Source organism: Leguminivora glycinivorella, chromosome 8 (genome assembly GCF_023078275.1).
Source record: "Leguminivora glycinivorella isolate SPB_JAAS2020 chromosome 8, LegGlyc_1.1, whole genome shotgun sequence".
Taxonomy (NCBI): domain Eukaryota; kingdom Metazoa; phylum Arthropoda; class Insecta; order Lepidoptera; family Tortricidae; genus Leguminivora; species Leguminivora glycinivorella.
Genome location: NC_062978.1, coordinates 15,482,690 through 15,508,448, shown reverse-complemented (window position 1 = coordinate 15,508,448; position 25,759 = coordinate 15,482,690). Strand labels below are relative to the sequence as shown.

The 25,759-nt window shown below is 38.6% G+C and overlaps 3 protein-coding genes across 4 annotated transcripts in view; 2 read left to right on the top strand and 1 right to left on the bottom strand.

Annotated features, from left to right (window-relative positions):
* Positions 1 to 25,759, top strand: part of LOC125228545 (glutamate receptor ionotropic, delta-2) — a 33,979-nt gene that overhangs the window by 4,588 nt on the left and 3,632 nt on the right. The window contains exons 1-9 of one of the 2 annotated variants that reach the window (XM_048133147.1): positions 15,487 to 15,772; positions 16,274 to 16,359; positions 17,382 to 17,573; positions 18,447 to 18,610; positions 19,369 to 19,538; positions 23,170 to 23,363; positions 23,872 to 24,068; positions 24,591 to 24,686; positions 24,766 to 24,949. In XM_048133147.1, coding sequence (XP_047989104.1) covers positions 15,694 to 15,772; positions 16,274 to 16,359; positions 17,382 to 17,573; positions 18,447 to 18,610; positions 19,369 to 19,538; positions 23,170 to 23,363; positions 23,872 to 24,068; positions 24,591 to 24,686; positions 24,766 to 24,949 — 1,362 coding nt within the window. In that variant the 5' untranslated portion in view covers positions 15,487 to 15,693. Of the gene's footprint in view, positions 1 to 15,486; positions 15,773 to 16,273; positions 16,360 to 17,381; positions 17,574 to 18,446; positions 18,611 to 19,368; positions 19,539 to 23,169; positions 23,364 to 23,871; positions 24,069 to 24,590; positions 24,687 to 24,765; positions 24,950 to 25,759 lie in introns of those variants that run through there. The other variant, XM_048133148.1, reaches the window with a different exon arrangement.
* LOC125228548 (histone deacetylase complex subunit SAP30 homolog) lies at positions 98 to 2,706 on the top strand. The gene is made up of 3 exons (XM_048133156.1): positions 98 to 1,003; positions 1,230 to 1,448; positions 2,283 to 2,706. Exons 1-3 carry the CDS (start codon positions 809 to 811, stop codon positions 2,409 to 2,411), a joined length of 543 nt encoding a protein of 180 aa, XP_047989113.1. The 5' UTR covers positions 98 to 808; the 3' UTR covers positions 2,412 to 2,706.
* Positions 3,910 to 10,926, bottom strand: LOC125228547 (exosome complex component RRP45). The gene is made up of 7 exons (XM_048133154.1): positions 10,792 to 10,926; positions 10,609 to 10,703; positions 10,309 to 10,531; positions 9,138 to 9,358; positions 8,476 to 8,727; positions 7,862 to 8,040; positions 3,910 to 4,849 (listed from the first exon to the last, which is right to left on the bottom strand). Exons 1-7 carry the CDS (start codon positions 10,855 to 10,857, stop codon positions 4,743 to 4,745), a joined length of 1,143 nt encoding a protein of 380 aa, XP_047989111.1. The 5' UTR covers positions 10,858 to 10,926; the 3' UTR covers positions 3,910 to 4,742.

Sequence of the window (25,759 nt, the reverse complement as noted above, 5' to 3'; positions counted from 1 at the left end):
AAAACTCACCGAGTATGTGTATATTACGAACGAGCACACGATTTCAGCGCTTATTACGTAGGGAACTTCGCGTTTGTCGTAAGTGAATACATGAACAGACAATGTCAGCGGCAAATCAATCTGATTGGTCGAAATTAAACGTCCCGCCACGAAGCAGCCAATCACATAGGCGGCGTTGGCTTTATTTTTTGTTTATAGTTACATAAATATAGCTACGTCGACTGACATTGCATCTATGCACACATTCACGCACAATATGAACGAACTGTTTTCCAGCAAGCGCACATTTCGTAAGCAGCAGAAGACAGAAAGACTAATTTCATTTACGGCCTTGTTCGCGTGCGCTGTGTTGTTCATTGTGTTGACAGTTGAAAACGATTGACGCGAACGAATGGCTATAAGCTAAAGCTATCGGTGCGAAAGTCAGTGTAGTCGGTGGCAGGTTTTCACTTTTCTTTAAATTAATAAATATACTATTTTACAAAAAATATCGAATTGAGCTAAATTATCAATTCCCAGTGAAAGAGACAGTTGACATAAGTGATCATTACGAATAATCCTGTATTTGTTGTGTACGGCAGTGATGGACCTTTCGGCGATATTGAGGAATTTCTGCCTTCAAATGGTGATCCTAGTGTAAGAACTGTTTCTACGGCTGTTCATTGAGATGAATTTGCTGTTCTACATCGAAGAAATGATTTGTGTTGTTGCAAATCATAACCTCAATTGCGCGTCTTTGTGAATACGTCGATTCGTCGTCAATTCCCTGTGCGACGTCTCTAACTGAAGTAAAGTTTATTCTTTATATATGATTCAACGCGAGTATCAAATGAACAACGGGTTTAGTACAGGAGAAGAAGATTCTCGAGGAAATTCTGACCAAATATGTTGCCTTGTGGATGACAGCGATCGGTGCAGGCGATCCGCTGGCAACGCGGCGTACAGCAAGCGCATCCAGAAGACGGTCACCCAGCGGCGGCTCAAGCTGAACATTGACCCTCAGGTGACTACAGACATACTTTCATACATAAATACGTTTTTCTTAGCTACAATCCTAAAGACATTATAAATGCATACATTCTTGACTACCTTATTAGGATTACTTTCTTTGTGTGTCTTGTGAGGATCTAATTATTTTCTGAGGTGGCGTCTAGTTTATTTTACTGTTCTCATCAAGGTATGTAGCTTCTTTATTATAGTAAAATAATGAAGAAAATCTTGTATTTCAGGCCAGACATACATACATTTGTGACTACCACAAAAACATGATTCAATGCGCCAGAACGAAGCAAAGAAGGCCTAAGGATTCAGAGGACGATAGTAATGAGGCAGAAATGGATTCACCAGAAGTTGACTGGTTCTCACTGCAAGTGAACACACTCAGGCGTTACAAGAGGCACTACAAGGTGCCTACGCGGCCAGGGTTCAATAAAGCTCAATTAGCAGAAGTAAGTATCTCTCTCACTTACTTTATAGAGCGAGCAACGTAACAGTAAAATCACTTGACTATGAGTTTCACACAAATTTTATTGTAGCTATTTGATCTGAAAGTTTGAAAAAAAGGAAGTATATAAAATTTGTATGTGGCTATTCCTCAATTTTCAAGACAATATTAAATTCCTATATTGCACTTGAAGCTCAAGGACTCTTTTGTGATCAATCACAGAAAACAAAGTATATAAAATTTGTATGTGGCTATTCCTCAATTTTCAAGACAATATTAAATTCCTATATTGCACTTGAAGCTCAAGGACTCTTTTGTGATCAATCACAGAAAACAAAGTATATAAAATTTGTATGTGGCTATTCCTCAATTTTCAAGACAATATTAAATTCCTATATTGCACTTGAAGCTCAAGGACTCTTTTGTGATCAATCACAGAAAACAAAGTATATAAAATTTCTATGTGGCTATTCCTCAATTTTCAAGACAATATTAAATTCCTATATTGCACTTGAAGCTCAAGGACTCTTGTGATCAATCACAGAAAACATGTCTGACTCTACAATTACATTTTATGTTCCTTTTCTCTTTTGCTGTCCTATATCCTTATAATTATTATATTTTCTATTTAAATGACCCATTCAACAAGCTAGCACTAGTGTGACTAATGTACTGAAGAGTTTTCATGCTAGTGTACTTTTACATGGTTCAGTTTCTGTGTTACAAACTCTACTTTGTATGGAATTTTGATCTGTATGCCCTCTAGTAAAATACTAGTATGAAAGCACTATAATGAAAATGTTTTATTTGGTAGACTAATGTTTTTGATTTGTTGCAGGCTATACAGAAACACTTCAAGTCATTGCCAGTAAATGAGAAGGAGATTATGACATATTTTATTTATATGGTAAAGACAAACGGCAATAAGCTGGACCAGAAGAATGGAATCAACTCTGATTCTGTATAGACTGTGGTGTAACTTATATTTTAGAAGACATAGACTTAATTAGATTTATATTTTAGGTCCCTATTCTTACTCAATTTCTCTTCTTAAATTATCAGTCTCAGATGATTTCTTAGCAGTCAATTAAATATAGTAATTCCTCTAATATTGCAAAACAATTTGTATATAAGAGTATAAACATTAGGGTGGAGCGAAAAAACACTTTTCTGGAATTAGCAAACCTAATAGTTATCAATCAATGCCCCTTAGTCTATGAAGCCTTTGTGCAAATTTTCGGCTTTTTAAATCAACATCTGCCTCCGCATTAGGGTTGAAATTTTGAAAATCTCATACAAACCTAAAAATTCAACTTTCAGATAAAAAAAACATTTCGGCAGTATTATGCTTAGTATCTCTATCTATCTATCTATTAAGCCCCTTTTTTCTGAATTAGAGAATGTCTCTTAGTTCAGTGTGCCGCTTGGCAAAGGCCTCCTCTAGCTCTTTCCATTGACGTCTATCCTGGGCCACTCTTCTCCACTTCGAGCCCAATGTAAGCTTCAGTTCGTCCTCCCATCTCATTCGGGGTTTTTTCTGGCCCCTAGTACAACCTCTAGGGTACCAATTTGTTATGATTTGGCTCCATTTCTCCTGCTTGTCACGGAGCATATGGCCGGTCCATCTCCACTTCTGCTGGTCAATTTTCAATAGTATGTCGGTTACTTTTGTTTTTTCCCTAAGGTCTTCGTTTCGAACTTTGTCCAATCTGCATATCCCCATCATACTTCGTTCCATAGACCTCTGGCAGAACATGAGCCTGTCCCGGTGCTCCTTGGTGAGTGCCCATGTCTCGCATCCATATGTAATGCAGGGTAAGATGCATGTGTTAAATACTTTTCTTTTAACTGAAAAAGAAACTTTAAAAGAAAAAATGCTTAGTATATGTTATGGATACCTATCATTATGAGAAACTACAAAAAGTTGCGAAAATAGCGTCAAGAATCGCCAAAGTTTGTCTAGTTTCAGTACATTCGCCAAAATAGCCGCTAAAATACTGAAAATTGGCGATTTTTAACGCTATTTTCGCAATTTTGGTAGTTTCTTGTAATAATATGTATCAATAATGTATACTGAACATAATACTGCCGAAAAACATTTTTTATCTAAAAGTTGAATTTTCAGGTTTGTATGAGATTTTCAAAATTTCAAACAAAATGCGGAGGCAGAAGATGTTGATTTAAAAAGCTGAAAATTTGCACAAAGGCTTTATAGACTAAGGGGCATTGATTGATAACTATTAGGTTTGCTAATTCCAGAAAAGTGTTTTTTCGCTCCACCCTAATAAACATTGGGCTTTGTCTGACTCATTAAATATGAGGGTGCCTTTGGCGTCCGGATTTGAATCGCGTAAGTCGTACTTCGCTCGACTCTTTGAGTATGCTGCATACATGAACACTATGTTTGATATATTGTTTTGGTTCTGTCCATAGCCATACTGCACCATAAACAGTAATAGGGTGTCCAACCAAAGGTTCAGTTTCGGCGTAAATACCGACAAACCTTGCAGTTGCACAGATACTTTTTCCTTTTACTTTTTTTTCGTTCAAAATTAGAATACTGGGAGTACCTTTTATTTAAGAAATTAATTTGAAACCTGCCTGAGCTGTATTTATTTATGTAACCGCAACTAACAGTATTATAAATATGTTTTGTATTAACACAATCATAACATTTCTTTTAAACAGTTCAGGTACTCAGTCAATCTTTGTAAGAACAAGCTTTAATTTTATTTGAAAAAATATGTGTTATAAATGTTAGTAAATCTATAAAATGTACCAATCATAACACACAACATAGTTCATGATGATTGCATACCTTAGGTTTATACACTTTGATACAGAATTGTTTTGTAATTTGGTCTTGGTAATTGGATATTATATTTGATTGCAGTATAAAGTATAACGCAACTGTTTTCTTGTATCAAGACAGAATGTATTGGGAAATATTAAGAATGAAAATCAATGTGTGATGTTTACTAATCTTTCTTTTTATTTTTGCGTGACATTTTAAATAATGAAATTATTGTCAATAAATGAACTTATAAATGTATTAATTATTCTATGAATCTGTAAGCATCATATGATGTGATTCACTTCATTATTGAGTAATATTTATTTCCATGTAGTATAATTAGCCGATATTATTGTATTATACTACCCTTGCAGTGTCAAAGTGTTATGTATGATTGTTAATTTATGAGGGAAATGCAATGCTAATAATATAGTGCTGTTAAGAGATAATAACAGTAAATTGTAAAATGCAATTTTATTACATTTTATGTAACATACATGACTATTACTCTACTACAGTACAGTCTTCTTCTGATTCCGATGAAACCTCCACCCATCCTGATGTACTCTTCTTAGATACAACTTCCGCAGTTTGAGGCACTGATGAAACCACTGAAAAAATTGAAAATAAGAGTTACTAGTAGAAAAGACTATTGCAACAACAACATTTTGAACACAATTGAAACATTGAATTGATTGAAACATTGTGTTGTGCTGAGTTTGAGAGCCGAATGGTGTATATTTGATTTGTGGTGACTGATTAGTCAAACTTCATTTTGAAAACAATCACATAATGTGCATTGCTTGTGCAGTCCCACAGAAAATTTTGGACATCCATACTAATATTATAAATGGGAAAGTGTGTGTGTCTGTTTGTCTGTCTTTCACGGCAAAACCGAGCGACGAATTGACGTGATTTTTTAAGTGGAGATAGTTGAAAGGATGGAGAGTGACATAGGCTACTTGTCTCTTTCTAACGCGAGCGAAGCCGCGGGCAAAAGCTAGTTAAAAATAAAATTAACTAATTTTTAAAAGAAAGTAATTAGACCGTGTTGTGAAGTTGCAGAGATTTTGGCTTGTGCTAGTGAATTTCACCTGATATATCTCTAGCATGATTTGAGATGCAATGTCTTTGACATTTAAAAATAGTCAAATATGCCCCTTAACCTCTCGTATGCTTAAGAGCAAATCGGCTCCATATTGTTTCAACTTTAACATGTATTTATTCATCATCATCCTCCTTGCGTTAACCCGGCATTTGCCACAGCTCATGGGAGCCTGGCGTCCGCTTTGACAACTAATCCCAAGATTCGGCGTAGGCACTAGTTTTTACGAAAGCGACTGCCATCTGACCTTCCAACCCGAAGAGTAAACTAGACCTTATTGGAATTAGTCCGGTTTCCTCACGAATCTCACGATGTTTTCCTTCACCGAAATGCGACTGGCAAAATATCAGATGACATTTCGCACATAAATTCCGAAAAACTCATTGGTGCGAACCGGGGTTCGAACCCGCGACCTCCGGAACGAAAGTCGCATTATGACCAATATATTAATGCCAATTTTTTGACAGGCGCATACGAAAGGTAAGGTTAGGCTTGTTGCCATTGTAGTACAGACAGTACTATTTTAAACTTGCTGCCCTATACTACACGCGGAAATAGCTTGTTCACATAAAAATAAAACCGCCTTCAAAAATAAGCGCGTTACAAAACACGGAGAAACTAAAAAGCAAAAAATAATAAACCTTTGAATTCAGATTTCTTATCGTATTGCAATAATCTAAACATCCAAATTATAAACAAATCAATTATTTTTGTAGTCGGTACCAGACCTGTTCGTCTCCTTGCTATTGCCTGTTTGCCCCACCCAACCATACGCAGGCTGGCACCGACTCCAAAAATAATTGATTTGTTTATAATTTGGATGTTTAGATTATTGCAATACGATAAGAAATCTGAATTCAAAGGTTTATTATTTTTTGCTTTTTAGTTTCTCCGTGTTTTGTAACGCGCTTATTTTTGAAGGCGGTTTTATTTTTTGTTAAAAAAGTTTATTTATTTGTTGATTTTTAGTGGTTCCTATTGATATTATATGTATCAGTCCGAATATATGTACACTAGTGAAAGAATTATCCTTTAACTCCTAACCATTGAGGAGTTGACCTTCCATCATCAGCTCAGCCACATAAAATTATTACCATCAGGCGTAAATACTGGTTTACCTTTGAAAAATACACTAAAAACATTACATGTGCCTATAACATTTGAAGAGTTCCCTCGATTTCTCCAGGATCCCATCATCAGACCCTGACTTGGTGCCAATGGGACCATCTCGGGGTTATACCCGTTCGATCAAAAAAAAAATTTTGAAAATCGGTCCACAATTCTCGGAGATATCGAGTAACATACATACAAAAAAATAAAAAATAAAACATTCAGTCGAATTGAGAACCTCCTCCTTTTTTGAAGTCGGTTAAAAAGTACATTACTTCGTAAAAACAGGCTTTGAGCCGGGTGCATAGATGTAAAATGATAGCTGAAATTTACGGTCACACATATAAGTAATTCTGACCAAAAATTCTCTTTTGGTATGTCTCAGTGTTTTATGGCAACTAGTTGCGTAAGATGGCATGGTCTGCACGAATTGCATGATACCCCTGGCACCATTCGTAGTGTCCATGAAGCCGAATACAGAGTTACCCAAGGGCGTAGGTATACGCGATTCCATTTCAATTACGAAGACACTATATTCACACATCGGACAGTGGCGATCAAATATATGAAAGAGGCGCGTTCCTAGCACACAGTCTAAGCTCGTGTAGGTGAACGCGTACTATGCTTGTATGAGTGAAATATGACAGGTCGACTGTTCGCGGTTTTGACAGGCGGTAACTATTAGGTAACCGAGAGGGGGCGGGCGGAACTTTCAGTGGGGAGCGGGAGTGGTCATACTGTACCATAGTACTCTTTATTATATATTCATATTCATATTATTTATTCACAATATACTGTGCTACTCGTATATATAGTTTTTGAAGTTCAACGAAAGAGTTTATAGTGTTTGTCTTTTGTTATCTAATTAGGAGCACTTCAAATGGGCACGCGTCGGTGCATTGCATACTGCATACAACAAAAGCGAAAACAATATGAAAGTTCGTGTAAAATACCACGCCAAAAAAGAGTCTGGTCAGGTGGGCAATTTTTTTGTTACATGGGTATTTTCTACGCGATTAATACTCAGAATCGCGAGGTCTTTCGATCCTGATGGGAGAAAAAAATATCCCAAGATTTCAATACATTTTTCAAACATTCCATTCCGTTACCGCCATATAAAATGTATGAAAAAATGGTAACGGAATGAGGTAAAAACCTTGGGAGCTTGGGACACTTTTTTTCTCCTATTAGAATTGAAAGAGCTCGCGATTCTGAATGGAAACCACATAAAAATTTCCAAATCCAATAAAAAGTGGGGTGGACAACTTGGAAAAAAAAAATGGCCCAGGTATCTTTTGTTTTCAGTAATCCTATTGTTAACGCCTAATGACCGTCTCAAGTGCTATCGGGCCATCGTATTTGAAATGGATACCTTTACTTTTGAAATGTTTGCTTGTATAATACCCACCATCATATTTGCTGGGTTCCACTTCCTCCACGCCGTCGCTCTCCATTTCCTCCATCTCTTCGTCTTGCACGTCGTCCACGTTGTAATGCTTGAGACGGATGCTAACGTCGCGTCGGCTTAGCGACAGCATGTGCTCGCTCGTTATTATGTCTGAGAAGTTTATTCTCACGCGTTTTTGCCTGAAAGTAGTGAATTTAAAAAGTTAAGACTGCTTCTCGGCTACACAGTACCAGCGGAATACTTTTTATTGATGGGTCCTTCTATTCAAATTGCCGACGAATGCAATGATTATGGTAACGATTCTAAAAGATTACATTGAACATCAAAGACAGCAGAACAGAAAGAAGTTTGAAAAGTCAAAATTTCTCTGTTGCACTTTTTTATAATTTCTATTTTTGACCCCCGACGCAAATACGACGGGGTGTTATAAGCTTGACATGTCTCCCGAACGTATGAACCGATTTTTGTTTGAAGGTAAATTAGGCGGGAGTATTCATGGAAATCGGTCCACTATGTGGCGGTTTATTCAAAATTCAATGGCTCTATTATAGTCTGTGGATATATCTACCGAAAACCTTAAAGACAAAAGTAGTTACATCCTTCAAAAATCATACCTCTTTGTATCATCGCTAACAATACAACTCTTGATCATATCAACAACGTCTTTACTCCTATTGGCTGCGCTTAAGATGGCTTTGTGTACTAAGTTGGAGTTATATATGGCGGCCCCTGTGAGGTCTAGTAAGCAGAGCTCCTTGTATTGGTTCATGCCTATAACTAGCAGGCCGCCGCCGGTGTTGATGCCTTCGTCTGTGCTGCTTGTGCATACTGACTCTTCTATTAGACTGGGATCTGATATTAGTATGCTGGAAGAAGAAAATGGGTATTGAAACAATATTTTGTGTTTTACCTTTTTTTTTATAGCCTATAATATGTCCCACTGCTGGGCAAAGGCCTTCCTTGTTTTTCGACACTCGTCATGGCTTTGTGCTTGCGAAGCCAATGGCCACAAAATGACTCCAGGGGCCCGTTTCTCGAAAGGTCTGTCGCAAAAGACGAGATGGCCTTGGGCCACTGGTCTTTTGCGCCATCTCATTTTTGGCCTTTGGCCAGTTTTACCTAGTATCTCAGATGGATAGTTTTGAATTGTATTCAGATATCTCAATTACTTACATTAATTTACAGGGTTATTACTGATTATGTATCTCATACTGAACAACTTTTATTATGGGACCAACCCCAAAGTCGCAAAAAAACTATTCAAATCAATACTTACTCATTACTAAATATAGCGAATGTCAGACAAACTGGGTAATGATAAAGCACAGTGGGTATGGGATCCTTTTCAGACATAGTGTGTATAGTGACAGCATCTCCGTTGCGAGTGACATCAGGTCTCTTGAAATGAGCGAGTGCAGTGAGAGCTGCTATACTGGCACATTCTATGAGGTTTCCGGAATGGTTTAAGACTTTTATGTCCACTCGTAGTGACCAAACCTGAAATGTTTACAATAAAAAAATTAGTATCATGTGACTAGCCAATGGAAAAAAAGCAGGATGAGTGGCGCATGTTGAAGGGCAGAGATGGATGCACAGTGTTTTCACATGAAATGAAGGGCAGAGATGGGCTAAAGAGAGAGACAGAGAACTGAAGTGCCAATGGTGCCACCATAGCCAGTGGGCTATGGTGGCACCATTGGCACCTTACAAAAAATAGACAATTTTGTTATTAACAGTATCATAAACCAAAAACATGGTGGATTTTGTACAACAGCACACTAAAACCTTGCTCTAAATAGTCTTAAACCACATTAATCATGCATAGGTATTTTGTAAAAAAATACTCTCAAATAATCTGGTTAAGAACCACTTTCCACAGGTCACTTCTGTACAGTGAAGATCTTATGTTGGTTCTATGTTGTGCGCATCAATGGCAAATCTAAATATTCCGAGATTGGGATCTACCCCATAGATCAGGGGTCCTCAAACTGTGGCTTGGGAGCTACATGTGGCTCTTTCAATGTATAATAGTGTGTCTTCAAGTCTAACCTTTAAGAGTGGTTTCTTTCGTCAATTAGAAAGACACTTGTGACTCTGAATTTCCTAACATTGATATCTGCAGTAACTGTTCATTTTAAAAGTTTTGCCAACCCCTGCCAAATAGGGTATTACTTTTTACAATGATACTATTTTGGGTGACACCCTGTGGTAACGATCTTTCCTTACTTCCAAACAGAGGAAAATATATATATATTTATGTGAAAACTAGCTTTTGCGTCAGAAAGGGACAAAACGTAGCCTATGTCACTCTCCATCCTTTCAACTATCTCCACTTAAAAAATCACGACAACTCATCGCTCCGTATTGCCGTGAAAGGCGGACAAACAAACAGACACACACACTTTCCCATTTATAATATTAGTATGGATTAGTTATTATTGTTGTACCTTTTCTTCTGCGACAATGCACAGTGTTTCCAAATCAATACATTTTGAGTCCTTATAGCATTTCTCAAGCAGCCTATTCAGGTACACAGAAAGGTCTGTCTGGCGGTTGGCTTCAAACTGCGGGGCAGCCATAGGGCCCAACTCCACATTTATGTACAAGATACCCTCATTTGGCCTTGTTGCCTTGGGTTGCACCACTTCACACGAAACTTGCGCTAGCACTCTAGAAAGAAAGAAAGCGATGAAAAATATTTGCAGTTAACAATCAAAATAATAGAACCCCTATTTTCTAGAACTTACTTTGTGTCGCCCAGAGATACAATACAACTGCCGTATTGTGAGCCAAAAGCTATATCCACATTTCTGCTTTCATTATAACTTCTTCCATCGAGGCGCTGTAATAAATAAATAGTAAATAAGTTTCAAATGTTCATGAATAATTGAAAAACTAGTAACTACTTTGTCTGATGTGTAGAAACATACATGCCCTTCTGAAATAATTCTTTGTAAAAAGCTCTTTTCACAGTTAGACAAAAAAGATTCCCTCATTTTCAAAATTATATTACAAAAACTCGTAAGCTTGTTTTTTTTTTTTAGTTTGTTCAGGAAATTATAACCTCAAAGTTTGGTTGTTATGTCAACTTGACGTTTGATTTTTTTTATTCGCACTATGTGACTGTGCCGTAAGGGCATTCCCATTCAGCCACTAGAGGGAAATAGAATATAAAATGTGGCTGTTCCATAGCAATGAGCGGCATCATGACAGTCGAAATGTATGGAACAGCTAAAATGTTTTTGCGATTTCAGCATTGGTCCCATAATAAAAGTTGTTCATTATGACCTCAAAAGTCACTATGCAAAGTTTGAACGGTCCTTTTTATTCGCAAGTTTTTCGTGTGCAACGATGCCAATTTAGCAAATTAAATTTGATAAATTGGCATCGTTGCACACGAAAAAGGATTTTAAACAGTTCTGGAAATGTACAAACAGTATGAGTACCAAACCGGGTCTTCCCGTGAGCATCGATGGAGTTAGTGATCCCATTCAAATAGCTAACATGTTTAAACAGCACTTCTTAGTTGAATCGCCATTGGGGCCTTCATGTTCGGAGCTCGAGGATGAGACCAGTGAGCCTTTTACTGCAGGCGTAGAGATAACAGCTCAGGATGTAGCTATGGTTATAAAGAACATGTCTAAAGGCAAGTCCCCGGGCCATGATGGGCTCAGCCTCGAACATCTACAACATGCTGGCCCTCATTTACCTCGTGTTCTGGCTTTGCTGTTCACGTTGTGCCTGGGACACTCTTATTTGCCGACTGAGCTTATGAAAACAATAGTAGTACCAATTGTAAAAAACAAAACTGGAAACACATCGGATAAAACAAACTACAGACCGATCTCGCTGGCCACAATTGTAGCGAAAGTGCTAGACGGTCTGCTTAATACACAGTTAGATAAGTACGTACAGCTGCACGATAACCAGTTTGGTTTCCGGCCGGGACTCTCAACGGAAAGTGCGATACTGTGTCTAAACCAGACTGTCAAGTACTACACTGAACGAAACACACCAGTGTATGCGTGTTTCCTGGACCTATCGAAGGCTTTTGACCTGGTCAGATACGATATACTGTGGGATAAATTAGGGACTATGAAAGTTCCTCAGGAACTCTTATCCATTTTTAAATTCTGGTATAGAGGACAGGTCAATAGCGTTCGATGGGCAGGGGCGCTGTCGGAACCATATAGGTTGCAGTGTGGGGTCAGGCAGGGCGGTTTGACCTCACCAAAGCTCTTCAACTTATATGTGAACGCACTAATTGAGGAGCTCAGCAGTACTCGTATCGGATGCCACGTGGAAGGCATAAACGTAAATAACATTAGCTACGCTGATGATATGGTGCTGCTGAGCGCGTCACCTTGTGGTCTCGCTAAACTGATCGCGACCTGTGAGCGGTACGCTATTGCGCATGGGCTAAAGTACAATGCCTCGAAAAGTGAGCTCATGGTGTTTGGAGTTAGAGGGAAGTGTTTGCCAAAAGTACCAACCTTAAAGCTGAATGGCAATCCACTGATACTAGTCAATCAATTTAAATACTTAGGGCATATCATCACCTCTGACCTCAAGGACGATGTCGACGTCGAAAGGGAGCGCAGGGCGCTGGCTGTTCGAGCGAACATGATTGCCCGCAGGTTTCAGCGTAGCTCAAGTGCGGTAAAGATAACCTTATTCCGAGCATTTTGTACCTCATTTTACACTTGTAGCCTGTGGGTGAACTACACACAGAAACAGTACAGCGCCCTGCGTGTACAATATAACAATGCCTTCAGGGTGCTGATGGGGCTGCCTCGCTACTGCAGCGCATCGTTAATGTTCGCGGAGGCACGAGTAGACAGCTTTTCTGCCACCATGCGCAAACGCGCCGCGTCGCTGATCGGAAGGGTGAAGGCCAGCACCAACAGCATCCTGGCAATGTTTGCAAGCAGGTTGGATGGGGCGTGTCTGAATCACTGCAGTGCGCTCCATATGAAATATAATTAAGTAATACTAACACGTAGATTTAAGATAATTATGTACCTACTCACTAACCTTAATGTTTAATTTTATTTGTGCAATTTAAATTTTATTGTTATTTATTGTTGTTAATTTTATTGTGATTATTTGTGATATTTTATGTGTGTACCGAAATTGTATGATCCCAGTTGGTCGAAATAAAGTCATTTTAATTTAATTTTTTTTTTTTATTCCACCCTGTATATTGAATAAGTATAATCAGTGGAGAAAAATATCGCGAGGAAACCATACATCTGCCAAAAATTAAAAAGTATACGTGAACTGTGAAGTCCCTAAACCGCATTGGGCCAGCGTGGGGACTATTGCCCTTGGGAAGTGAAATTGGCTCAATATGACATATGACCTATTTTTTACTAGGTACGTTGGTGACATACGAGCAGCAAGCAGTCTCCGGAGCCTATCGACGCCTACAAGTTCCGAGGAATATTTATATACCTTCGCCGTCCATCATCATAATTTTATAGTTACATTAGTGTAGTATGGTGTATAAAATTTAATACATATTATTAAGGCGAAGTAATGTGTAAGTGTAGGTCTGTGTTCGATTCTGTAATAATCGTGGCCAGACTCCCATCTTCTTCCTCGTTCCCTCAATGCTGAGGATCGCGACCACAAGTAGCGTGTCTCCATTGAACGCGGTCATAAGCCATGTGGACTGCACGGTATAGGCTGCCCTGCCGCCAGTCGACTTCTTCACACAGTCAGACCATCTCTTACGAGCCCCACCCCAAGCGCGTTTACCATTCATTCGCCCCAAGATGATACACTTCTCCATATTATGCATTGGTGATCTCATGATGTGACCGAAAAATCTAAGGGTTCGCTCCTGGCATATTTTGGAGAGGCGTGTGGTGATATTAAGTTCTTCCAAAACAGAGATGTTAGTTCTTCTAGCTGTCCAAGGTATACGTAGCAGTCTTCGCCAGCACCACATCTCAAAAGCGTCAATCTTAGCCACGTCACAGCTTTTTAGGGTCCAAGTCTCGGCACCATACATAAATATCGAGAAGACAAGTGCTCGAACCAATCGCACTTTAGTTTGACGTCGGATTCCTCTGCTCTTCCAAATTTTATCGAGGTTAGCCATAGCACTCTTCGCCATACCGGCTCTACGGCGTATTTCGTCAGTGCTGCCACCGTTGCAGGTTATCAACGACCCAAGATACATAAACTCGCTAACTTTTTCGTACTGGCGAAGTGCGTCGGTAACTGGAAGTATATTTGCCCTGTCAACTACCATTATTATCTACCAGACTCCCATAACCGTAACCCAAGATTAAATCACATTTGACAATATTTGTCCTAAGTTAACGACACGCTTTGAAGTACCAGCTATTACCTATTTGCCATTAGTTACGGTTTTGTATTTACAGTTATTACTGAAATTGACAAGTCGTGCTGTCACTCCCATTAGTTCCATTATTAGAATATTGACGATGTAGGCACGTAATTATGTCAACGTTGATGATTTTGCTCGTTTACATAAGGGTAACATTAGTGTGGACATGCAGGACATGTAATAAGCCCTTGGTTCTTGTTTGGTCTCCGCAGTGGGTATTAGGATGTAAATATACTATAGTCTGTATTTTTAGGTGTTGAAATAAATGTAAATATAATCTACCCTCAAAAGGCTCCTTAAACTATCAGTTGAGGGTAAATGAAAAAAAAAACAGGTGGCTCAGTGACAGATCCTGGTTTTGAATTTGGTCGGTTAGCCGACAAATCTTGTAACACCTGATACATTTTTTTTTGTTTTTTTTAAATATCTAAAAGTACCTACCGAGTAGGTTTCCTACTAGTTAGGTAACCTACCTATGTATGTACATATGTGCCAGTGCCACCTCAAAATTAAAACAGAACGCCGACTATAAATTATCGCTGGGATCTAATATATATATATAGGTACCTACTACCTACACAAAAACATATTAGTATAGGTAGACTAGGTAGTGTAATATACATTGTGGTAGCTTCTTCCGCGTAGACATCTTCAACGGCCCCCCAGTAACTTCAGAGTTCAGAGTCTTCAGATAGAAAACAGGGTTTATAACTTTATAGTAAAACCATAATGTGCTTTGTATATGATGATATTTCATCTTATCTTATGTTATACCTTTACGAGAAATTCTTGTATATTTATTTATTTACAAGAATTGCTCGAATATACATGTACTGACGATCTCGGAAACCGCTCTAACGTTTTCGCTAAAATTTGTTATGTGGGAGTTTTCGGGGGTGAAAAATCGATCTAGCTTAGCCTTAGGTCCGACGCGAATTTTCGTGTTTTCATGCGTTTTTCTTTCGTATTAGTAAACGAAAAATATGATCATCGTTAATTTCGTCGTCCGACCATCGGCGGCGCGTAGCTTCGTCGTAATAGAGTCAGTCTCTATGGTCGGTCTAATAAGCGCAGGCACATCGCAGGGTTTGAATCCTGGCCAGAATTTTTTTTTTGTATTTTTTTTATCTAAAGACGCAATATAATAAATTAGAACCGTAATTTACTAAAACGCTCTACTTATCCCCATTAAGCTCGACGTCCGAGCATGGCGTGACAGCTACCGTAATCGTGGTCAAAGCACACCAAAGGTCAATATTACGCGCCATGCCGCCCTGAGCGCTCGTCCAGTGTCCGCGGACGCTGGCCATCCATTCAGAGGCGTATTTTGGATATTTGACGCCCCTGGCCAGTTGGCTTTGACCCATTAAGTGACGATAATAAAAAAAAATAAAAAAAACTTCCTCTGCCGCTAGTGCCATGGTCCGTCGAGCCCTTGCTGGGTAAAAAGTTGCTGAATCACTTATTTTGAAATATGACGGGCTTGGAACTCATCATCTCATCTATTTGCAATGCTACTTTTTGCGAAGCGGTTTACGATAATCCTATAACAGGTAGGTCATTTTAATTGGGTCAAAAAATCCCGATTTACTTTTTTTGACGAAAGTTATTCAGACTTCAGTAAGAAGTATTTCATACCCACAATAGTGGACCTAGTTCGAAATAGACAGATTTATATTTTCTATTATTACCATGTATTCCATGATGATGATGATGACCATGTATTGACGGGTTAACATTTTCACCACCCCCTTTCCTCCTGTGGATGTTGTAGAAATTGACTGAGGAATATGGGTTTGAATTGTGATGTGGGTACCTGTCGCTGCAATATCACAATTTCGTTTTCTTTCAACCTCTTAATTGTTAAGAATGACACTCTGGAATTTTAATTATTTCATGTGCTCTGCCTACCCCTTTTGGAAACATAGGCGTGAGTTTATGAATGTATTTATTTTCTATTCTAGTTCCAAAGCCTTCGGCACCCTTAATACGAAAATTAAATTCAGAATTCTACTAATTAAGCGTTGACTTATGTTACTAATTATGTTTTTTAGAAACACTACTGTCAAAGCAAAAAAAGGAACTGTTGGAGATCGCTGAAGATGTTAATGGTAAACATTTGAAGATTGGCACTTACGATGTAAGTTTACCTATATTACCTTTCTTGCGTTAACCCGACTTTTTCCACGGCTTATGAGGACCTGGGATCCTCCCAGGAATTGGCGTAGTACTAGTACCTACTCGTATACCTACTTACTGCAGTCGACTGCAATTGTAGTAGTAATTTAATGCGACATTATTGCTGATAATTTTACGAACTAAGTGACGAACTTCGAAAGTAGGTAACGTCCCCAAAGGCGACTTACATACGTGACGTATTAACTTGACTCCTTTCATTCCTGGCTTGATAAATATGTAGGTACTTATATCCTTTATTTACGTTATTTTAGCATAGATTTTGTGATTAATAATTTTGAAGAAAAAAAACCGCCGCTTTTGTGGTTCTGGTGAAAGGTACTTGCGAATGTTGGATTATGTAGAAATGTCGTATTTTTCAAAACTGATTTTAATGTGAAACTTTGATTATTTGATGGAAACACAAATGAATATACGTATACTGTTAAGGTTTGAGGAGTTTCCTCAATTCCTCAAGAATCCGATATCCGATTATAAGAAATCGAGCTTAACAAAACTTGACTTCCAAATTTCAAAATCGGTCCAGTAACCACGGAGATATCATGGAACAAACATTACAAAAAACATACAGACGAATTGAGAACCACCTTCCTTGAGATTTGGGGCGGCGGTTAAAAATCAAAGACACCAATTTTCAAGTACGAATTTGCGCTTCTATTTAGCAACCCTACGTGTGCTACGGCGTAGAGCTTAGTAACATTAGCAATTTACGCGTTGTAATGTTGTCTTTCGTCTTAATTCTGCTCCTCACCACACTCCACATTTAGATCAAATTTTACATATTAACCCCCTTATTCCTAAATGTTCACTAAAGTTATCAAGCCGATAAAGTTCGTTTGTCTTTTCCAACGAATTGGTGTGATAAAAGAAAGGAACAAACGAACTTTATCGGCTTGATAACTTCAGTGAACGTTTATGAATAAGGAGATTAATATGTAAGTATGTCACCCTTCGAGATGTTTCCAGAATTACCCTTTAAGCTGGGTACACACTGAAGATGATGGAAAGCTGTCTGGGCGCGGCGTTGCGTTCGTCGTTTTGGAAATTCTGCGCGAAAGGTTCAATTTCACCTTTGATGTGGTCGCGCCGGCCAAAAACTATGAAATTGGCCCTGACGGCAGAACGGAGGACTCATTAATCGGATTGGTCAACAAAAGTGTGAGTCTTACGTTTTATATTTAACCCGACGTTTCGGACATGACATTACGTCCGTGGTCACGGGTAGACTGGCTGGGAGTTGTATCAACATCTTCTAGCTGTACGAGTTTTTCGAACTACCCGCACTTGATTGTCATCAGTCACTTTTACGCTAGGGTTGCCACCCTGCCTACATACAACACTCACGACATCCGATGGTATGAGACGGGAAGTTTTCTCACGTTTACACTTGCCAATCACTGGATTCCACGAAGATGAAATCCCTTGCCCTTCATTTTGATTGAAATTACGATGTTTCCTGATTTCAATCGCTTCACGTACTTTCCTGCTATAGTAAAGACGTTCAGTTGAAAGGACTTTGGGATTTTAATTTAACCGTTTTAATTTAATAATATGAGTGAAGATCGTGTTAGTTTAAATCAATATAAAAGTGTGAGTTTTCGTAGAAAGTATGAATTAAGGGAAAATGCTGCTGATGCAGAACTGCATTAATTATTAGTCAAGATGATCTTCCGATATAGCTATACTATTAATCGGCACTACTATTAATAGGTTACGCATACAATACGAGCTTACGGCAACGGTAGATGTTCCGATTTTCTCTGTCGCTTATTCTGAAGCTGCTACGCGCTATGAACCATCCTGTGATTAACATTTTACGGAGATTCATAATTATCATGACATGGCTAATACAGTATAATGGTTTTATGCTAGGCGGGTTTTGCACACAGATCGAGATTCTATACTTGTAATGTTAAAAAATGAAAAATCTTATCATCGGACGTAGATTCAAAGCGAAGTGCGAGGCAGTACGATATTAGGCCTTAAGTCAGCAGATTAATTTGTTAAAAAATACTTTAAAAATGTACACAGGAAGTGGACATGGCTGCAGCATTCTTACCCATAGCATACAAGTACCAGCAGTTTGCGGATTTCTCTTCGATCCTGGACAGAGGCGTGTGGATGATGATGCTGCAGCGGCCTAAGGAGTCTGCCGCAGGGTCCGGACTCCTGGCCCCGTTCGAAATTCAAGTGTGGTAGGTTCAATGAATTTTGGTAGGTAGGTTTGACAGGAGTCGTAAAAGAGAGTCTGAGTAGGAAAAGTGGCGTTTTTCGTTTTAGAAGCCAAGATCCTTCTTAGGTTTGAAGAAGTAAGTTATTAAACTGACGCAGAGCCGCTTTGTTTGAGACAGCTATTGTTGCTTGCAGCTACGTCCTACTTGCAACAATCCGTATCTCAAAATATTTACTTACTTCTGTACTTTTAGGTATTTAAAAGAACGAAACAACCGACCCTACTGGTCGATCCTACCGGCTGCGCCATGTAAAGGACGTAAATTAAACACCAAGTTCGAACTCAGACTCACTGTCGGTCTATCCACTTACACAAATCTCAGACATAATACCTTCACAAATCTACTACAATAATTTGTACATTTTCATCGTCATCATATTCATCTTATCAGCCGAAAGACGTCCACTGTTGGACATAGGCCTCCCCCAAAGATACATTGTACATTTTCGGGTAGTTATAACTTGCAACCAAATACAAAAACCAAGCGGTTCTGTTACCTTCTTATTTTGTCGTGTAATGTTTTGTGGCGTAAGGAGCCTTTTGAAGGCAGATTTAGTTTACATTTATTTAAATACCCTGAAGATACTGACTATAAATAAATTAAGAACAACTTCATTTTTTTATAACAGAGTAACAATCAGTCTTATGAACCAAAATATCGAGGACAATTACATACATAGTAAAGCAAATCATTATTAAAAATTGACTTATCTCTTGCAGGTATCTAATATTGGCGGCCGTACTCTCTTACGGTCCCTGCATCACTTTTCTCACGTACTTGCGGTCTAAGCTCGTGAGAGACGGAGAGAAAAACATCTCGCTGTCGCCCAGTTTCTGGTTCGTGTATGGAGCCTTGCTGAAACAGGGGACCACATTGGCACCAGAAGCGAGTGAGTTTGTAATGTGTAGTGGCGTAGCGCATATCGTAGCTAGGCGTAGTCTCGGTAGTGTGTAGCTTGTAGGGAAAGCTTAGCATTTTCAGTGCCAGCGCAGCGTGTGCTACGCGCTACGAGCGTAGCCGATAAAATTCGAAAATGGGTAGGTATGTAGTGAAAAGCGCCTACGAACAGACAACTCACGTTCTGGCGTTCAATGTGGTTAGCATATGTATGTGTGGAAATTCTTTTTCTACCTTTTGAATGTATGATATACCTATTTAAAGAATAGAATTTAAGAAGACTCTATTTCGCCCCCGGCTCATAGTTTAGTTGTTCTCGCTATGCAAATGGCGATGTGGAATAAAGAAAATCTATTACAAATCAGAAGTTTTCTTCGCATAAGTAACTATCGGTATTCACTGAAGACTTGTATGTTCTCTTCTCTGCAGGGTTAGCACATGATTGCCGCGGGAGTATGTCGCCGCGAGATAGACTACCCGTCCTTATGTCATTTATACAGTTAGAAGAAGACGTGTGATCTATCTCGCGGCGACATACTCTCACGGCCATCATGTGCTATGCCTACTGATTGATGTACGAATACGATACCTATAAGCACCTACGTACTGGAGATAAACCGTACCCTATATAAGTAACTAATATAGGAAGTTAAAAAGCTAATAATAACAATATTAACCTAACCACAAAATTAAAATTTTGAAAAAAATCCCGACATAGTTAGTGGACCGATTTTCATGAACCATAGCTAAGGACACTCCTGATTACTTCAACTTTCAAACAAAAAAAAACTAAATCTGAATCGGTTCATCCGTTCGGGAGCTAAGATGCTACAGACAGACACACACACAAACAGACAGACGGACACACGTCAAACTTATAACGACCCATCGTTTTTGCATCAGGGGTTAAAAAGACATAGACAATGTGCTTGAGTAGGTATCTCAAACAAATCTAGGAGTTAACTTGTGCCCCTAATTCCCTACAAGTCTATAACTTTTTCGAAGAAACTAAAAACTTAATTATAAAAGCTTTCACTCCGTTCAAGTCTTAAACGTGCCTTCATAATCACTTTAATGGTATTTACCTTTCGTGACATAGTTTATTTTAAAGCATCGACGAATGACAGCACTGATGGTATCGATACGTCGCTAATGGACATCCATATATCACGGTCACACGTCACGTGACTTCGTCAACCGGGATTTATACTTAACTAGCGACCCGACCCGACCCGGTTTCGTACGGTATAATACTTACATATAAACCTTTCTCTTGAATCACTCTATCTATTAAAAAAATATCTAAGAAAACCTACATGGAGACCGACAGCGGGAAGTAACTTTGTTTTTAACCCCCGACGCAAAAACGACGGGGTGTTATAAGTTTGACGTGTCTGTCTGTCTGTATGTGTGTCTGTCTGTGGCATCGTAGCTCCCGAACGGATGAACCGATTTACATTTAGTTTTTTTTGTCTGAAAGCTGAGTGACGGGAGTGTTCTTAGCCATGTTTCATGAAAATCGGTCTACTATGTCGCGGTCGGGGGTTTTTTCAAAATTTTAATTTTGTGGTTAGGTTATATACTATGGGATAATGTACCTAGTGACTAAGCAACCCACCCCGGTATAGTAAGTTTTTCTTAATCGATATAGACATACCGTAGCGTTTTTTGTAGAACGATGAAAGATAAATAATTTCAACATACCGACTTTGTTGACAATAATAACCATCTATCTCAAACGGATTGGGTATTTTCGATTGAAGCTCTTTGCTCTTTGATATAACTATTCCTACTTGATTAGCAACTATCGTCCTATTTCCTCCACCCGACCTATATTTATACCTTCCTCAAGAATCACGCAACTCATATGTGAAAACCGCATGAAAATCCGTTCAGTAGTGTTTGAGTTTATGGCGATCATACAAACAAACAGACACAGACAGACGCCGCGTGTTTTTATAAGGTGTACCTTAGTAGCGATCGTGATAGTAATGACGAAATCTAGTTTCAATATGAAGGGAAATTATAGTCTTTACACATCATTTATCTTTACTTTCATGCCTTGCTTTCTGTAAAGTGTAAACATTACATGGTGTAAAGCATCTATAATGTCAACTTGTCCCGCGGTTAATAAATTTACTAAGGGTAGGATAAATAAATGTATATAATAATAATGATTTTAATGATATATGCTATGAGTGCTATGACCATATATTATACTGGGTGATTGATTGAATAATAATAGTTATTTGTTATACAAGGGGGCAAAGTTGTATTTTAACGCTGAGTGTGAAATTGAAAAACGAGCAAGTGAAAGGATTCTATTGTTGAACCACGAGCGAAGCGAGTGGTTCGAGAATAGAATCCTGAACTTGCGAGTTTTTTAACACACGAGAAGTAAAATACATTTGCACCCGAGTGTAACACAAAACTTTTCCCCTCACCATAGCGAGGAAACTACAGCGCAAAAAATGCGTTTATCACTGCTTCCAGTAGTTCCACAGGTGGTAAATCATCTTTATTACTAGATTCACCCACTTTTATCAATTTTAAAGCAGTTAATTTGACTTTATTCAAGGTCAAATTACTTTACCCACTAGTGGATAAAATGCGTTTTTACCCGCTAGTATTGAAGGACAAAACACGTGTTTCCGAGCTAGTGAGGGGAAAAATGAATTATTGTTTTACCTTGAAGCGGAAAAATACAATCACTTAGGTAAGGGTCAGATGGGGCATGAGCAATATACCTAATTTGTTAAATTCAAGGCAAACATGGACATCTTTTATTGACTTTCTGTGTTGTATTTTAACATAAGCATTTGTTTTTTCTTGGATTGCTGCTGATGCCCCAAATAAATAAAATATAAAAATATAATATAAATCAATAGTTTGAGGATACCTTACAACTCTTACAAGTGATTGTCTTATTCTTATCGCATATAAATACGTATCTTACCTTATTTAATTATAAGTAAAAACATGTTTACATGACATTGCAGTAAAACCAATGCATCCCGAAACTTAGATATTTAACAAAAAAACAATTAAAAAAACCTTTCGACCAGAAGTCTGCGCTCGCGATGGTGTCCTGTAGCAGATGTTACACCCTCAGCGTGTAGCCAGTCTTCCGGCGAACGTAGTTCACCACCTCATCTGCCATGAGTGCAGGCGAGACACGTAGAGCGCCCTACTCGGTGTTGTGACTCGTAGACCAGAACTAACCGGCTCTGCAGTGTCACGTACAGTCTTTCGAGGCGCCCTGCGTGTCTTTGTTCTTATATGCTTAGGAATTAGAATCATATTAGGTATACACAATACACATACACACCTACTTCATGCGCGGATCCAGGGGGGGTCATGGGGGTCATGACCCCCCCCCCCCTGGAGCCTGCATTAGAATACAAATAGACCACGTGACCCCCCGGGGGGCCTGGGCCTTTACCACGTGACCCTCCCCCCCCCTGGGCACGAAGCTGGATCCGCGCTTGACCTACTTTTACATACCTAAGTATTGTATTTACCCTCCGACAAGAAATTGAAATGGAATTTAAAGTGTCTATTTAATTTCTACAATTTCTTCATGGACTACTTATTTGACTAATACATACGTGTCTATTGGACAGATACGACTCGAATCCTCTTCACAACATGGTGGCTGTTCATAATCCTGCTGTCGGCGTTCTACACGGCCAACCTGACTGCTTTCCTCACGCTCTCCAAGTTCACCCTGGACGTGGAAAACCCTGAGGATCTGTATAAGAAGAACTACCGCTGGGTCGCTCCTGAGGGCAGCGCAGTGCAATACGTTATCAATGACGTAAGTAGCTCCAAGCAATGTTTTTCATATCAATTTTCAGCCATTTTCATTTCAGTAGCATTCTTTATGAGATGATAATAGAGGTATTATTTAAATTAAATAAATAATAAATAAATATTGTAGGACATTCTTACACAGATTGACTGAGTCCCAACGGTAAGCTCAAGAAGGTTTGTGTTGCGGGTACTCAGACAACGATATATATAATATACAAATACTTATATACATAGAAAACATCCATGACTCAGGAACAAATAGCTGTGCTCATCACACAAATAAATGCCCTTACCGGGATTCGGCTTAGCAGGCAGGTTCAATACGCGCTAGGCCAGACCCGTCGTCAAATTATTTAAAACGAAAGCAAGTTAATGATGAGATGACGGGTGATAAGAGATGTATGGAAGAGGACGATATGCTGCGCTGACCCCAAGTGACGGATAAGCGAATAATGACCCTGCTTTATGTCTCACGAAAATTTCACGTCTATAGCTGCTGTCTATTATTTTAGTCAAACGAAGACCTGCATTTTCTAAGCAAAATGGTAACAAATGGACGGGCTCGTTTTCTCTTGGTGAACGGCGATCGTCAGTACTTACCCTACGTGACTGGGGGAGCAGTGCTGGTAAAGGAACAGACAGCTATAGACCATCTCATGTTTGAAGACTACTTGAAGAAGACCAAGGATAATGTGCCGGAAGTGAAGAGGCAAGTAATCTGTCTGATGATGATCAACGACTTTTTCTTGTTTTCTTTTTCCTAATTTTTTTGACATGAAAAATTATGAACTTTGGCTAACTTGGACAATGTCTATTTGACAAAAAAAATACCTACTATGTTCTACAAAATTTTTGGCGATAGTAGAAGGGGCCGATTTAACCCAAGAAAGGACTCCTTTAGTATTATGATTGAAAATGTTAACACTACATATTTATATTGATTTAAACTAACACGATCTTCACTCATATTATAAAATTAAAACGGGACTTAATCGCGTAAAACTTACGTTTATATTTAACCCGACGTTTCGGACATGACATTACGTCCGTGGTCACGGGTAGACTGGCTGGGAGTTGTATCAACATCTTCTAGCTGTACGAGTTTTTCGAACTACCCGCACTTGATTGTCATTAGTCACTTTTACGCTAGGGTTGCCACTTTGCCTACATACAACACACGACATCCGATGGTATGGGACCGGAAGTACCTACATGTTTACTTTGTTTCCAGATGCACGTATGTCGTCGCTCCAAATCCCTTTATGGAAAAGTTACGGGGTTTCGCCTTTCCAAAACAAAGCAAATTAAAGTTATTATTTGATCCAGTGTAAGTTTCAGCAGTTTCAGTTTCTGAAAAAAATATACCACGTTTATTATAAGATGAGACTGAGCATGTTTTTTTCTAGCCTCACCTATCTCCTACAATCTGGTATAGTAACGTACTTGGAACATAGAGACCTGCCTAGCACAAAGATATGTCCGCTTGATCTGCAGTCCAAGGACCGTAAGCTGCGGAACAGCGATCTATCGATGACGTACATGCTAATGGGGGTCGGGTTAGCGACTGCCATCGCTGTTTTTGGTGGAGAGGTATTTATAAATTAGTATTAAATAAGTACATAGATGGCCAAAAAGTCATGCACATCGGTCTTTGGAAAGAGACAATTAACGTCACATAAGCAAGAAAGAGACAACACTCTACGAAGACGAAAAACCGATGTGCATTCTTTGTGGCGTAGAAGCAGACTGTGAGATATGGGTTTAATTGAGGTAAAGTCGATAAGCTAATAGTAATGGATGGTGATAAGCAATAATGTGTCAACCCACAAAAACTAAAAAAATGAGATTTTAATGCCATGTTATAGCTGGATTTTTAAACTTCTATTTGCAAAAATGACCTTTTCATTTTGAAAATTTTTACTATCCCAAAAGTAAAAAAATAGGTTAACACAAATCCTATATCGTGTGTTGCCTGTTTTGCATTGATGTGTCAAGAACCTTAACTTATTATAGTAATTGGCAGAAGACATATTTAAATTACAATGTGTTATGAGGGTTGACTCAACGATTTTTTTACACTTGACTCATTCTTGCAAAACGCAAAAAATGACATAGTTACCCACTATGAGACTTGAATGATTATTGCAAAATGATATTTTATTCGTTGTTTTATGCTACGACCCGTGTTATAAAACATAAGTCATTATTGTTAAATTATATTCGGGTCATAAATTGTTCGTTTTTGGTGTAAGTACCATGACACTATATTGTAAAATATAACTGTTCATATTAATTTATGTTTGAATAAGTTATGACTTAGTCCATTGTATATGTTTGCACATGAATGGTAAATTCAGTACGAAATTGAACATTTTAAGTCATGAATATACATATTCGTTA